Source organism: Corylus avellana, chromosome ca3, assembly GCF_901000735.1.
Source record: "Corylus avellana chromosome ca3, CavTom2PMs-1.0".
Taxonomy (NCBI): Eukaryota; Viridiplantae; Streptophyta; class Magnoliopsida; order Fagales; family Betulaceae; genus Corylus; species Corylus avellana.
The window spans coordinates 26,375,724-26,390,800 of NC_081543.1; the positions used below are offsets into that span (position 1 = coordinate 26,375,724).

Here is a 15,077-nt window from a genome sequence, read left to right on the forward strand (position 1 = left end):
GAGCCGTGACCTTCCATATTTCATATAAGATGAAATAAGCTGGAGAAATTGTCTCTTATTCTATAACTCTAGGGTGTTTTTAGAAGACCACTTACAAGCTCTAGGGATAATTAAGGAAAACATTCCTAGTTTTCTACATGTAGAAGGAAAAATACTACCTAATACATAAGATTATATTATTTGAAAAAGAAGGATAGTCCTTATTTATTCCTAAATAGAGAATACATGATTTGAAAGAAAAAAAAAAAATTATTCTTTCCAAATAAGCATTCTTTAATTTTATTCTTACCTACCTATTGAGCAGGAGGATTATAACATGGTGGTATTCAAACTTTCAACTACTTTTTTCCACTAGTGGCAAAACTTAAAGGAATCTTATGCTTTTTTTGTCATTAATTAAAGAAAACGTCGGTCACATTTGCATTATCATTTCAAAAGGTTAGTTAATTTATGATTAGAGCTTTTTAAAATTATTTATAAAGTTCAATTTCACCTAATAAAGAATTAAATACGTTAATAATCTACCTACTCAATGTGAATAATTCATATAACTAACTTTTTGAAGCATCGATCTATCTACAGCTTTGGTGCCACCGAAATTGGTAAATTTAAAATCATTAGCTTTTTAGTGATTACTTCTTCTCTTTTCATAAAATTGGAGACATGAGTTCAGAAACTTTCTCATTATATATATATATTAAAAAAGTATAAAAGAACTAATTGTATCAAATACAAGTTTTATGGTAAAAAGAAACATAACGCAACCTTCCAAGTTTTTATAGTTATTGTCACATGCTTTTGTCCAACAACAGACAAGACAATGTCCATCTTGAATGTTATATGTCGAGGACTTGATGGCAAAACAAAAATTGACTATCCCTTGTGTTTTATTTTGTCCTGTAGTAACTCACATTTTCACATCATCTATCATATTTGTTACAACAATTGAATTAACGGAGAAAAGACCCATTTTACTTAATTACTTAATGTTTGCTGCTCTTTTGTAATCGTTTGCCATGTGACATTTTATATTATCATTGGAAATTTTCTTACTATCAATATTCTCTACATCCCACCACTTTCATCGTGCGTATTGCTTCATAAATTGTCGAGGATTGTGAGAGCAGTTACTAACCTGACGAAAGTCTAGTGTGGCAACCATATCCGTCCTTGTTTGCTTAAACAAACACATAACATAATTACACCTATATGTTATATTAAAAAAAAAAATCAAATAAAAAATAAAAAACACATTTACGAAGGGCAATCATAATACGAAGCCAAAATTAGAAGAAATATGAAAAAGCAGAGGACATGAGACATGATATAAACAAAAAAAAAAGTTCACGACACCGACAAATAACCATGATTAATTATATTTTTAACGTATTTTGCCGCCGTCTCCAACCATGAGATGTGTACGGAAAATTTTATTAGTACTGTGAAATTAGTCAAGCCTCCATACAGTCATTTTCGCCAAGCAAGATTAAAAAAAAACGCAAACGATGACGTTTTTAGGAGAACTTCGATCGTATTGGGTAACTGGGTAAGCGTGATTTCTGCAAAATGCTAATCCCAGTCGTCAGTAGATCCAAAAACAATTGTCGAGTATTTAATTTATTTTTGTACATTTCTCATTTATTTATTTAGTTTGTGTTAATGTTTTCTATTGGAACAGAGAGAAAGAAACCAACCCCAAAAGCTTGCTTTCTCTCTCTTCCTGCGCCTCTGTGCTGTGAGCTTGTGATGCAGAGGAAGAGGACCCAAGAGGGTTGGTGATCGCGTGCAGGGAGCTAAAGAATCCATGGATTTGTGGAGGACTTGCTGGGTGGTCTTTTTGTTGGGTGTGATTTCACTGGTCTGTAGTGTGAGAGCGGGGGACATAGTTCACGAAGATGATTTGGCTCCGAAAAAGCCCGGCTGTGCAAACGATTTTGTTCTGGTTAGAGCTTTTTCTCTGATACCAATTTCTTATTTCTGTGATTAAACAACTGGGTCTTGCTTAATTTGCATTTTTTTAATTAAATATTCTGGGTTCTTTGTTTGATGGTTTAGTTATATGGAAAACTATCATTATGGTGAGTATAAATATATCAAATTTCCTTTTCTTTTTCTTTGTTTTGGAGATAGGAGTGTACCCACATGCAAGTGGAGATCAGCTTATAATTGTTTTTATTTTTCGGTTTTCTTTTGTACTTTCCTTTTGGTTGTCTTTTTTTTTTTTTTTTTCCCTCTATTTATTGATTAGCTTTGTAGGACTCAAAACTTATTACGGATCTAGTTTTAGCTTCGTTTAGTGAGTGGGAAGTAAATTTCCACTTTTTTGCCTCCTCCAAAGCTTGTGCTTATTCTTATCACACAAATTATGGTGGGCTTTGGTATTTTTTTTTTAATTTTTTAAATTAATGTTTTATCAATTCATTTGCAGTCAATGGGTTTATATTTATTATATAGTGGGTAATAGCTTTTGAATTGGTAATTGATAATGATAATGTTGTTTTAGGCGATTTAGCTTTGTGAATCTTATAAAGTTGAAGTGGGAATTAAAGCCAAAACTTGTCTACTCTTTTGCGCCATAATTGAGAACCTTCTCCATTTCTTTCTTTGTTTGCGTTGTAGATTGACATAGAATGTACATGCTTTTATTGAGCTATAACGGGAAGGTTGTTTACTAGTAGTTTGATGTAGAATCCTTCCTTAATTCAGTTTGGCCCATTTTCTCATCTGTTGATTGAAAATTGCTGTTGATAGGTAAAAGTTCAAACTTGGGTTAATGGCATAGAGGGCGCCGAATTTGTTGGTGTGGGTGCTAGATTTGGCACTACCATTGTTTCGAAGGAGAAAAATGCAAACCAACGACGTCTTATTCTTTCAGACCCTCGTGATTGTTGTAGTCCACCAAAGAATAAGGTTTTTTTTTTCCTGTCTCATACAATAGACATTTACATGTGATCATGCCAATTAAGAAAATGTATTTATTAATACCAATGTGTTTGTGGAACTTTGATATGGATTCTGTTAGCTCTCTGGAAATGTTGTAATGGTGGATCGAGGCCTCTGCAAATTCACAGCCAAGGCAAATGTTGCAGAAGCTGCTGGTGCTAAGGCTGTACTCATTATAAACAACCAAAAAGGTAATCACAATATCTGTATTTTTTTTTTGTTTTAATGCATCTGTTAACGTATTTAAGGAGCAAGTAAAATTTTCCCTCCAAAACTACCATCCAAATTGTGCTTGCACTTCCAAAATACAATATCGGCAACTCATAAACTCTCAAAATGTTTGAGTTGCCTCTTCTGTCAAATATCACATGTGACCAGCTCGTTGAGACATTTCAGAGTGACTAATTTATCTCCATTTTGTGTGGAAACACATCATTTTTCATAATGTTGATAAAAAAAAGTTAATGCAAAGGGGTGGCTGAACTTCTGTCTGCTTGGGGTTGGCCACGCGGCCATCAACTCTGTTATGTTAGGGCTTTTGCGTCAATTTTGTTTTATCACTATTACTAAAATGATACGTTTTCACACAAAATGGTGGCAAATTAATCACTCTGAAATGTCTCAGATGCATGTGCTAGTCATGTGTGACGTTTTTCATTCAAAATAACATCCAAATTTGACACAGGGGGCAACTCAAAATATTTTGAAAGTTTATAGGCCTGTGTTGCAGTAAGTCATATAGTTTGGAGGTGTAAGGGCAATTAGGACGGGGAGTGTAATTTACCCTAAAATAAATGTTTATACTGCTGGTGAAAATTGATGTGTTGTTTCACAAATCTGATTATTCCATTTTTTGTAAATATGTATAAGGGTCTTATACTGATTAGCTATGATTGTTAAACTTTTTAGATTTTGGTCCAAAATGAAATTTTGAAGCAGCATGGAAGAGATGTTATGTATTTTATTTTTTGATAACGTAGGAGAATGGAAGAGATGTTATACGAAGCTAAAGATCAATATTGCCACCATTTTTCAATTTGTATTTGAACTTGTTTCATTTTCCTGCAGAACTTTACAAGATGGTTTGTGAGCCAGATGAAACTGATCTAGATATACGCATTCCCGCTGTCATGCTCCCGCAAGATGCTGGTGCAAGCCTGGAAAAAATGCTGACGAATAGTTCATCAGGTAAGCATTTCCTTGTTCTTCATAACCACAAAGCAAATACTAAATCTGTTGTGCAAAAGTGATATTTTGTTCATCATAGTTTCTTTGTTGGTTTGAATATCAAGTTATTATTTGGTTCTCATCCCTATGGTGACTAATTCTCTATTATTTTTCTGGCATAAATATATCACTCTTGCTTTTATATAGCTTACTGAAAATTTTAGGTTTTCTGCAGTGTCTGTGCAGCTATACTCTCCACGCCGACCAGTAGTTGACATAGCAGAAGTATTTTTATGGTTGATGGCGGTTGGTACCATCTTGTGTGCATCTTATTGGTCCGCATGGGGTGCTAGAGAAGCAGCTATTGAACAGGACAAGCTACTAAAGGTCACCATTTGCTACTCTTAGCTAAATAGATTTAACCTTCCATAAGCTAGTGTTCATCTCCCAGCTATAAATACTGATTGGGTTGCAAATTTATCTTGTTCTTGTAGGATGCTGCAGACGAAAACCCAAGTACCAAAGCCATCGGCACTAGTGGTGTTGTGGACATCAACATAACATCTGCTGTCCTGTTTGTTGTTATTGCTTCGTGCTTCTTGGTTATACTATACAAACTTATGTCATTCTGGTTCATCGAGCTTTTGGTTGTTCTTTTCTGCATTGGGGGTGTAGAGGTAATATATTTTACCACCTCTTAATGTCATATTTGTCTGCATGCTTGTGTAAATAATTGCACATATATATAAGCACTCCAAAAGAATTACGCACACAGACACAAATGAAATATGTGCATTGAGTAAAATTTCTTCTCTATGTTGTGATTGTAGTATTTGGAATCTGAATGTATAAGACTTTGTTTGTCTTTGTTGCTTTCTCCTCTTTTAGTTTACATTTTTTCTTTCTTTCTGTTGTTTCTGATTCAATCCTAACTATGTAGTTCCTTGTACATGCAGGGCTTGCAAACTTGCTTGGTTGCTTTATTGTCAAGGTACAATTAGTATCTTTTACTGATAAATGACTCAAATGACTTTCAAAATGCTACACATATCTGCATCTGAGCAACTAACTAGCCGCATGGGCACTTGCTGCTTGTTGGTACAATAATTGCATCGCCTGGGAGGCTCAGATTAGGTCTTGTTATTTGTTAGGAGGTTGGCACAGTTGAGAAACCCCAATTGGCAGTGGCTACAATTTCATGTTTTCCTTACCTGAATACTGTTACATTATCGGATTGGCAAAAGCTTAAATATGCCAACAAATAATAACGCCCTTTTGTTGTGAAAGTAGATTTTATGAGCATTTACCAATCTTCGAAGTATATGCAAAAAAGAATGTACCAGATTTTGAAATCTTAACTCAAAAAAAGCTGTGAAAGTTTTTGTGGTTCTGACAAAGGTACTCAGTTACCTTTGTGTTCATTCATGTGTTTGTATATATTTTAGGGTTGCGCCCCTCTGCTCTTTTTGATATATATATAAGATTACTTATAAAAAAAAAGAGAAAAAGAAGTGTTTGTATATGTTTTCTTATTAGGTTACTTATATAGAGGATTTAGTGTCCATTTAGATGAGTGGTTTTGTTTCTTATTTTTCCAAGATCTAGAACTAAATCTACTCATACTTGCACAGGTGGTTCAAACGCACAGGAGAATCATACATTAAAGTACCTGTCTTTGGAGCTGTGTCATACCTGACTTTGGCTGTTTCTCCATTATGCATAGCATTTGCTGTTGTTTGGGCAGTTTATCGAAATGTGTCCTTTGCCTGGATAGGTCAAGATATACTTGTAAGATAAAGTTCACTATGTTTTTTTTTTTTTTTTTCAATGATTTTATATATATTTTTCAATTATTGATGGTACACATGTAAAATTTATTTTGTATTATCGCCATTAGATGCCAAAAGAGATCACCCAATCTGCAGGATTAGTGTTTCTTGTCAAGTAATGCTCACTATTGCATCTTCTGCTTGCTGCTGTAGTGATTTATATATGTTGTTAGATGGCACACTAATTACTCCTAGTTCAAACAGATGTAGACAAGTGGCATGAGAACTGTTCCAAGTTATCTTATTCATTTTTAGGATATTTTTGATAAGTAACTACTTATAGGGGCAGAATTCAACTCATACTTGGCTTTTCTTTTATTTGTTATTCAATCAGGGAATTGCACTGATAATCACAGTTCTTCAAATTGTCCATGTACCCAATCTCAAGGTAATTATTCAGCCTTTTCATTTTATTGGCGGTTAATAGCTGTATGGGAGGATAACATTTTTTATAAATAAATATACAAACCAGTAATTTGCAATTATAGCGATGCCATGAGCAAATTAATGTTAACTTTATCATATTTTTTTTGTTAAATATCCACTGATAAATGTTTCAACGATACAAACAATGCAAATGCAAAGGTAAGCTAGCATCAACTATTCTGATGTGTGTGTAACAATAATATCACATTCATAAGGAGTGTGAGACCATGTATGAACAAATCCAGATTTTTCTATTTGAAACTTTTACAGAAAATTTGAGCAGGTTGACCCTTCAGTTTTTTGCACATTGGAGAGCAAATTAGCTTTGTTGAATGTGTTTGACGCTTATAGTGCGCTGATGTGGAGAGTAGCTTTTTGCTGAGATCTTTTATGGCATTTATATAATCATCAGTTTACAAATTTTGCTGTCGATAACTGGTATATGTCTTAGAAGTGACGCCTATAATTTACAGAAAAAGTAAAAATATCCAGAGAATGGAAAGAGCTATCCAACTTTAAAAGTTATGATCGTTGACATCCATGCAGAAGATATTTGTATACAATAAACTTTTTTGAAATGAATAGATAAGGCAACTTTCCTTTTTAAGAGTATTAATGATATGAAAACAAAACCCCAAGGGGTTGGTCCATGTGGTGGAGGTCTTGGTCTTGGAGTTTGCTCCCTTCAAGGTTCAAAGTTCAACACCTCATGGGTGTAAACAATTTCTTGGGGCCACATCCCTGGCTGAAAAGCCAACGATTTAACTAGTTCTATATAGAGAAACTTCCTAGGGTGCAGTGCCCGGGACTGGGGTTTATTCTACAGGGGTGAGTCCGAAGGGCCCTGCCTTAAAAAGGTTCCCCGACATCAAAAAAATGATGTGAAACTAAAGCTTCTAGGGAAAGAAATAATGTTCATTATTACTCTTTGTTTTTGTGCATGATGCTAATAGCTAAAATTGGCAAGCAAGCAAGCAAACTGCTTGTGAACAACTGAAGTTCGGTTTGTCAGCCAGCTCAATTGAGCTCATTTCTAGCCTGAACAAGTTGGGTTTCAAGTTTGGCTACAATATGAACCAGATAACAGAACTCCTCGCATTTTTCTATTAGGTGTGTGAGTTCAAAACATCTGAGCAGTTATTTTACGTGCTGCTGTATTGCATGAGACCCTGAAAGTTTGCTTAACAGGCAACCATGACAATTGGTTTTTAAGTTTGGGCAGTGTGCTACCTATCATCTAACTTGCTGAAGTTGGAAAAGGATATAAAGAATATCTTTTTGTTTATTTCTTATTATCAATGTTTTTGTATAAGTTTCCATTCCACATTTCTATTTCATGTTTGGTGATTATGCGCCATTTTCTTTTAACTTGGTTAAATTGGCTAGTGAACTGGATTGGGTTGGTTAGATGGGGCTAATGGTGGCGCAAGCTAAGTTCAAAGCCATGAATTTATGTTGTAGTATGGTTCTGCATCATTTTGGAAGTTTCATGATTTTATCCATTAATGACTAAAGGATGTTGAAAAATGTGAACCTAGTATATGAAGGTGGTCACATTCGCATAAACTTAGATATGTATATTGTATCTCAACAGTGTATTGTTAACTTCTCTTATTCCTGCAATCGATGAAAGTTTACAAATGATACACATTTAATAAAACAAATACTCTTCCTAACATGTCCTTAGATGGCCCAGGAAAGATGAGTTCAAATTTTAAGGCTTATATGGGAAGTTAAATGGATGAATGCTTTCATTTTGGAAACTTTCTTCTATTTTGTTACAACCCAAAAAAGAAAGAACGCCATCTAGTTTGATATTGTGGGAGTATATAGTTAATCCTTGGCGATTGTAATTTTGTAAATATTTTGTTAACGATCAGTTTATTTCATTGTCAAGAGGTCTAGATGGAATGGTTTTGACAAACATCAATATGCCTGACAATTGAGTAACTATTCTTCTGACATGCTTCTGAATATTTTGTTAATCAGGTGGGTACAGTTCTACTCAGTTGTGCCTTCTTGTATGACATCTTTTGGGTGTTTGTTTCTAAGAAGTTTTTCCATGAAAGTGTGATGATTGTGGTAAGTAATCAATAAAATCTTACTCTCTATGCTAGATCACCACAAATGGACTACTAGGGCTTCAAGCACTGAAGAGTGTACCAATCATTTATACCTTTTTAACAGGTGGCTCGTGGTGATAAAAGTGGAGAGGATGGAATCCCAATGCTGCTGAAGATCCCACGCATGTTTGATCCTTGGCGTGGTTACAGCATCATAGGATTTGGTGACATCCTTTTACCTGGATTGCTGATAGCGTTCTCTCTTAGGTTAAAGCTCCTGCTCTCCTTTGCAATATATATATACACAGCTATCTGGCTATAATTAGCATTTTTTATTTTCAGATTGTGCCGCTTTAATCAAATTGTTGGAATTTCCAGCTTTTTTGGAGTTTAGACATAATAATTTATTCAAAGAGCTATTGATTTGGGTGATAAAGTTGGTTAATTTCTAAGAGAGTTAGAACCATAATAATAAGATACCGCAATTAACTTCTTTATCTTCAGAAATTCCTTCTTGTTCTTCCTTGGGCATTGATTTCTTTTTCTTCCTTTCTGTTTTGATGCTCAAAACACTCCCTCCTCTTTTGACCTAGAAGATGCAAGAAAAGAAAAATAAATTTGAGTTCTTACAAAAGCAATTCCAAGTATAAATAGTTGTGAGATTCCAAAATTTCTTCATCTTTTCTTCACTAACCCCAAAGGGTCATAATTGCCACAGTAACATGCTTTAAACTAGTGGAAGAACAATGAGAAATCCTCATTACTGCTCTTCTTGTGATTCTTTTCCAATCATTGAGCTCTTAAATTAATCAATACTTTTATAAAAATAAATGTAGTCAATACCTTGGGGTGTCCTTGCAGGTATGATTGGCTGGCAAATAAGACTCTGCGAGCTGGATACTTCTTGTGGGCAATGTTTGCATATGGATTAGGTAAAATAATGAACAATATATCTTCGTTCTCTTCTTGTCTTATATTGCTTCATTTTTATAATAAGGTACTAGGTTGAAAAAACTATACATATCATGTCACATCGTCTATCTTCATTTCTTTCATATGGCATGGAATTTTTTATTTTTTTTTTACTACTTCTTTGGGAACATCATCATTCAATTTGTTGACATCTGTGGCAGGTCTTCTCATTACATATGTGGCATTAAACTTGATGGATGGGCATGGGCAACCAGCACTGCTTTACATCGTTCCATTCACACTAGGTAATTTTGTAACAGCAAGCACTGTGAATCATTTTGGATTGCATAGTGGATTAGAGTCCGTTTCGCTCTGCGATTTTAAACAAAATCGGGAAAAGTGTATCATTTGGGAGTGAGTTTTTTAAAAATTGCGGTTTGAAAACATAAAAAAATCTGCATTGAACTTCTCTTAATTTATTTAAGTTACCTGATCAATTTATACATATGCAGGCACCTTCCTAACATTGGGGAGGAAGAGAGGTGATCTGAAAGTCCTGTGGAGTAGGGGAGAACCAGAAAGACCCTGCCCACATATCCAACAACAACACTGTCAAGAATCCAACGAAGAAAAATAAGATGAACTTGTATCATATTGTAGTGTTTGTAACCTATTGCTGATCATTAGGAATCTGGTAAATAACCCACCACCCTTAGCATATGATAGAAATGTTGTATTTTTCTTGATCTCCCTTCAAAAAAAAACACCATGGGCTTATGATCAATTAAGAATAGTAAGCATTTTAACATTTTGAGGACTTTCACATTTCTATCTATATTGAATGCTCCTCTTCTGCAATGTTGGGTGTCACAGTTTTCTATGGTGTTTATGTAAGCTTTAGCTTGGCATGCATGGTGATGAAGTGCCACTCAATGATCCATGAGGTGGAGAAATCCCAGTTGCAATAATTTGATCAACCATGATGAAAGAAAGACATGCAAATACTTAGCCTGATTGTGAAAGGTCATCTAAACTTAGCCAAAAAGAATATACCAGAATATTTTGCGCATAAACTTTGCGTAAAGATTATTTACAAATTGATGTAACTGCAAGCCTCCAAGATTATATACAAATTGATTGATGCAACAAGCAGAGTCTCTAGGTTCATGATAAGAATGTATTTTTCCGTTTGATAATAATGCTTTTTTAAGAGTATTTTTTGTTTGTTGTGTTGAGGTGCAATAGTTTTACTCTGATGACGTGGATGGCTCTTAGAACATGTTTTATAGGGTGTGATTACTTTCTAGACACCAATTGATTTTCAGGTGAGATGGTCAAAGGCTTTATCCAATAAATGATATTAGAGCCAAGGTTATTGATTCAAGTCGTTGGAGCCTCACGTTGAGGGAGGAATTGTTGAGGTGCAACAGTGCCACTTTGCTCACGTGGACGGCTCTTAGAACATGTCTTGCGGGGTGTGATTGTTTTGCCTTTCCTCATTGGACAATGGACATCAATTAGTTTCCAAATGCGATCCAACATGTTTAAAAAAGTGTTATGATATAAGATAAATGTGAAAATAATTTCAAGTATTTTATATTTTGAGTTATTTGTTATTTTTTTATTGTAATCTTGATTCTAATGGAAGATGACACGTTAATTTTTTTTTATCAAATTTTTATTTTTATTATTATTATTTTTTAAAAGTTCATCATATGCAATGATTAAGCCATGAAACTGATGATTAAGAGCAGTAAGGGAGCCAGTTCATAATATTCCAAGCAGAGAAGCCCTGTATCCCTCAACCTGTGTTTTAAATATCAGTAAGGTAGTCGTGACTGTTGATTGCTTCCCACTAATTAAAAAAAAAAAAATTATTCTCTAAGCCTAATAATAATATACCATTTTCTTTTATAATTGTGAATAAGAAAAATAACAGAGAAGACATATTAATTATAATCTCAAGTGGGAATATAACAATAAATTATCATTCTTTATTAGGCCATTTGATTGATGATGTTAGACTTGGTCTTAATGCTATTCCTAAATGGAAAGTAGAGCATGTGAATCGTGAGGCGAATAAGGTGGCTCATAGATTAGCAAAATTGGCTCTTACACAGGCCAATGATATTGTATGGTTGGAAGAGGGTCCCCCTTGTATTCGAGACATTATATTGACAGAGCAATTGCCTGGTCAATGATCCATTTATAATATAGACACATACAATTCTTTCAAAAAAATAATAATAATAATAACAACCGTAAGTATAATTACCTCTTATTTATGAATGTAGTAAATCTCAAAAGCTTATTAATTAATATTTAAATATTCCCTACAATCACACAACACGTCAACTTTTTAATTAAAATGATGGTAAAATTATAGAGATAATGTTCGCACTCAGAACCCTTTTGTTCTGATGCCATTTAAAATTTTGCAATGAAATGTGAAATGTGAGAAAATAGTAGAAGCAAGAGAAAATGAAAACAAAAGAATTCGTTAGTAATTCGGGGTCAGATATCTACGTTCACCTGATATGGTTACTTTTGCTATTATTTCTTGATTTTTTTAAAATACTAAAAATTATATTTATAAGAAAACTATGATAATAAGTAAAGAGAATCAAACTAACTAACTATGAGTAGTGGTGGTTTAGTGCCCTTAAAAAAATCCCTAAAATAGTTGGACATGTACTAGGTAAGAATTTAATTCCCAAAATAGAATCTTCAATCTTATTAATATAAGCTGCATCGAGTCATACTGATCCCCTAATGCCTGAAATAAGGTTAAACCAGATTATGGCTTAATTGAATTGTCTACCATGTAAACCCTTCATGTGTGACTTCAAGCAAACAAGTGTTATTGCCTTTTCAATTAAAAAACACTAATATTAAAAATCTTATATTATAAAGACAAGCACTTCAAAAGACAGTGTTTAAGAGTACATACAAATGAGTAAAAAGTGAGCATCATTAAACAGTCAAAAGCATATTCTAGTTGAGGGCAAAGTGTCCCCGTGACAAGTCACCTTGAAAATGCAGCTGGCCCTGCTCATTGCCCACTCTCGAGTATTTTCAAGGCTCATTGTCAAAGGAAATTATTATTTGATGAAATAATAAATGAAAACAAATGTCAGATCTAATGGCATGTCAGAGAGGGAATACATCCAATTCGGTCCATTATAAAGAATATTTAATTTATGATTGAGATTTTTTTAAAAAAAGTTATAGAACCACAAATAAGATATTTGTTTTGCTACAAAAAATAATATTTTAAATTAAAAAAATAAAAAAATAAATTAATTAATAAAAAAATAAGGGATAACTAGTCACCCCATCTTGGTCATAGGGGGCGATCATTTTAGCTAGGAAGCCACCGCAATGGCCGAACCGGCCATGGGATGGTCAGACCACCTCCTAAACCCAAACTAAATTAAAAAAAAAAAAAAAAAATCATTTGGCCCTTAGGGTGATCGGCTACTACTTAATTTTTTATAATTTCGTTTTAAAAAAATATAATATTTTTTTTATTAATTGGACAAATGTCCTATTTATGGCTTCAAGATTTCTTTAAAGTGATCCTAAACCATTAATTTGATAAAATGGACTGGAAAGGATCCTGTTCCGTCAGAGAGGAAGATCTCGATTGGTTCACTAGATGGACTCTAAGAATAGAATAATTATTTTTATAGAATATTCATTCTTTTGTTTAGTAAGAACCTATTCTTATAGATAGTTATTTATTCTCATGATTTGATAGCTATTTATTCATGACGAGGAATATACCACATTTTCTGAAAAACACTTCTTTTTTTTCTTCAAAATTTCATTTAACCCTTAATTTTTTTTTAAAAAAAACAGAAAACGTGAATTTGCAATGGTTGGCCGGCCACCGCCAATTTAAATTTTAGTTTTTAAAAAAGAAGAAATAATGTGGGTGTTTTGTAATTATGGTTCAATTCCAATTAAAATACATATATTATTACCAAACTAAAAAATATGAATAATTATTCCATTCCACTCATATATTATTAATAATAGCTATTAATAATGGATGAGTATTAAACTCTATTCTATTAATAAAAGTGATGCATTTTCAAAAAAATAAAAATAATAATAATAGCTATTCATTTTCCTAGTGGAATACCTATTCTGCGAACCAAACGAAACTGAAGTATTTATGTTGTGACAGTAAAAATTACTATAAGATAAAATTAATAAAAAAAAAATTACTATTGAATGAAATAACAAATAAAATGACATATATGATTTAACGATGATTTTTATTGTCACACCAATAAACACGTTTGATGTGACTACAAAAATTACCATCGAATGAAATAACAGGTAGGATCTAATGGTAATTTTTACTGTTACACGTCATGAGTGAAAACTTGAGAGATTAGAGATTCCCTTAGATTTTCTAAAACTTGAAATTTTCATATATTTTTAGTCATCCATTACGTCAAATCGCTCAAATAAATGCAAAGATTTGTGTGCAATTAAAGCAAATAATCTAAGATTCTCGGCAACACACAAACAATTTAAAATTTGGAAATCCAAATCCAAATTTAAGAATGTATGAAACATTTCTAACGGTAATTTTGATTGCCACAGTAAAAGTAAGAACTTCCTCCCTCCCCATGGTTTTAGTGGGGCAGCCGGGCAGGGTGACAATGCGAAAATAGGAAAAACACAATACACTGACATGAAATCAATGGCTCCTGATTTCTGCCTCTTTTACTCATTCCTGTCCAAATAGTTGACGCCGTGGGGCAAGGTGGGGCAGAGCCATCGAGGGCTGCATGTGAGTCTAGGGTGGCATAAAGAGACCAAGAGGGGTATCCCATGAGTGTGAGTTGTCCACCACAATCTGCCTACTCTGTTTTTCTTCTTTTTTTTTTTTAGGTAAAGGTAGTTGATAAAGATGGTTGCAATCAGGGAAGATTAAAGAGGCCCCACAAGATTAATTAGTAGAATAATGGAGGAACATAGAAATACAAAAGAAAGCTATGTGGTCCCATATCCACTTGTTTGTCAATCATGTTAGGTCATTGGCATCATTTAAAACTTTGAGAAGACACTTTGAAAAAAAAAAAAAAAAAATTAAACTAATGTGACAATTTATATGACACTCTCATCTTAGTCAAAATTAAATTATATTATTTAATAATTGACGTAAATTGTCACATTAATTTATAAAAAAATTATAAGTAAAATTGTAGTACTCTTAGTAGAGAAGTGTTAGGAAGCTAAACAAATAAATCCAGATAAATTTTCAAATTGATGTGCTACGGGTTTTTTAATTAAAAAAAAATACAATTTTCTCTCCCTTGTCTGCTACTCACAGTCTATCACGTCAGTTTAAAAAATTTTTTAGGTTCATTTGTTTGGTTCCTTAACACTCCCCTTCCTGATAATACTTTTTTTTCTTATTGAAAAAGGGAAAAAAAAATGATTGTGCCCAAAAATAGAAAGGAAAAGTTATCATGTTTTATAGATCAACATGCAAGAAAAATAGATTGAGATTTCTAATAATTTAATAGGGATGTAAACGAGCCGAGCTTGAGCCGAGCTTGAGCGAGCTTCCCTTGTTCAAGCTTGGCTCGTTTAAATTTTACTCGAGCTCGAGCTCGAGTCGAGCTCAAGGGCGAGCCAAAAAAATCGAGCTCGAGCTAATAATAAGTCGAGCCGATCCAGCTCGCGAGCTGGCTCTTATATTTAATGTTTTTGTTTT

General features: G+C 33.5%; 1 protein-coding gene across 2 annotated transcripts in view; it reads left to right on the forward strand.

Annotated features, from left to right (window-relative positions):
* Window positions 1–10,198, forward strand: part of LOC132176061 (signal peptide peptidase-like 2) — a 17,541-nt gene extending 7,343 nt beyond the window's left edge. The window contains exons 1-15 of one of the 2 annotated variants that reach the window (XM_059588176.1): window positions 1,530–1,546; window positions 1,679–1,942; window positions 2,752–2,910; window positions 3,023–3,134; window positions 4,012–4,131; window positions 4,346–4,497; window positions 4,605–4,787; window positions 5,067–5,101; window positions 5,742–5,898; window positions 6,274–6,327; window positions 8,355–8,447; window positions 8,553–8,695; window positions 9,290–9,360; window positions 9,562–9,645; window positions 9,853–10,198. In XM_059588176.1, the coding sequence (XP_059444159.1) occupies window positions 1,805–1,942; window positions 2,752–2,910; window positions 3,023–3,134; window positions 4,012–4,131; window positions 4,346–4,497; window positions 4,605–4,787; window positions 5,067–5,101; window positions 5,742–5,898; window positions 6,274–6,327; window positions 8,355–8,447; window positions 8,553–8,695; window positions 9,290–9,360; window positions 9,562–9,645; window positions 9,853–9,977 (1,626 nt within the window). In that variant the 5' untranslated portion in view covers window positions 1,530–1,546; window positions 1,679–1,804 and the 3' untranslated portion in view covers window positions 9,978–10,198. Of the gene's footprint in view, window positions 1–1,529; window positions 1,547–1,678; window positions 1,943–2,751; window positions 2,911–3,022; window positions 3,135–4,011; window positions 4,132–4,345; window positions 4,498–4,604; window positions 4,788–5,066; window positions 5,102–5,741; window positions 5,899–6,273; window positions 6,328–8,354; window positions 8,448–8,552; window positions 8,696–9,289; window positions 9,361–9,561; window positions 9,646–9,852 lie in introns of those variants that run through there. The other variant, XM_059588175.1, reaches the window with a different exon arrangement.
* Window positions 10,199–15,077: the final 4,879 nt, after the last annotated feature.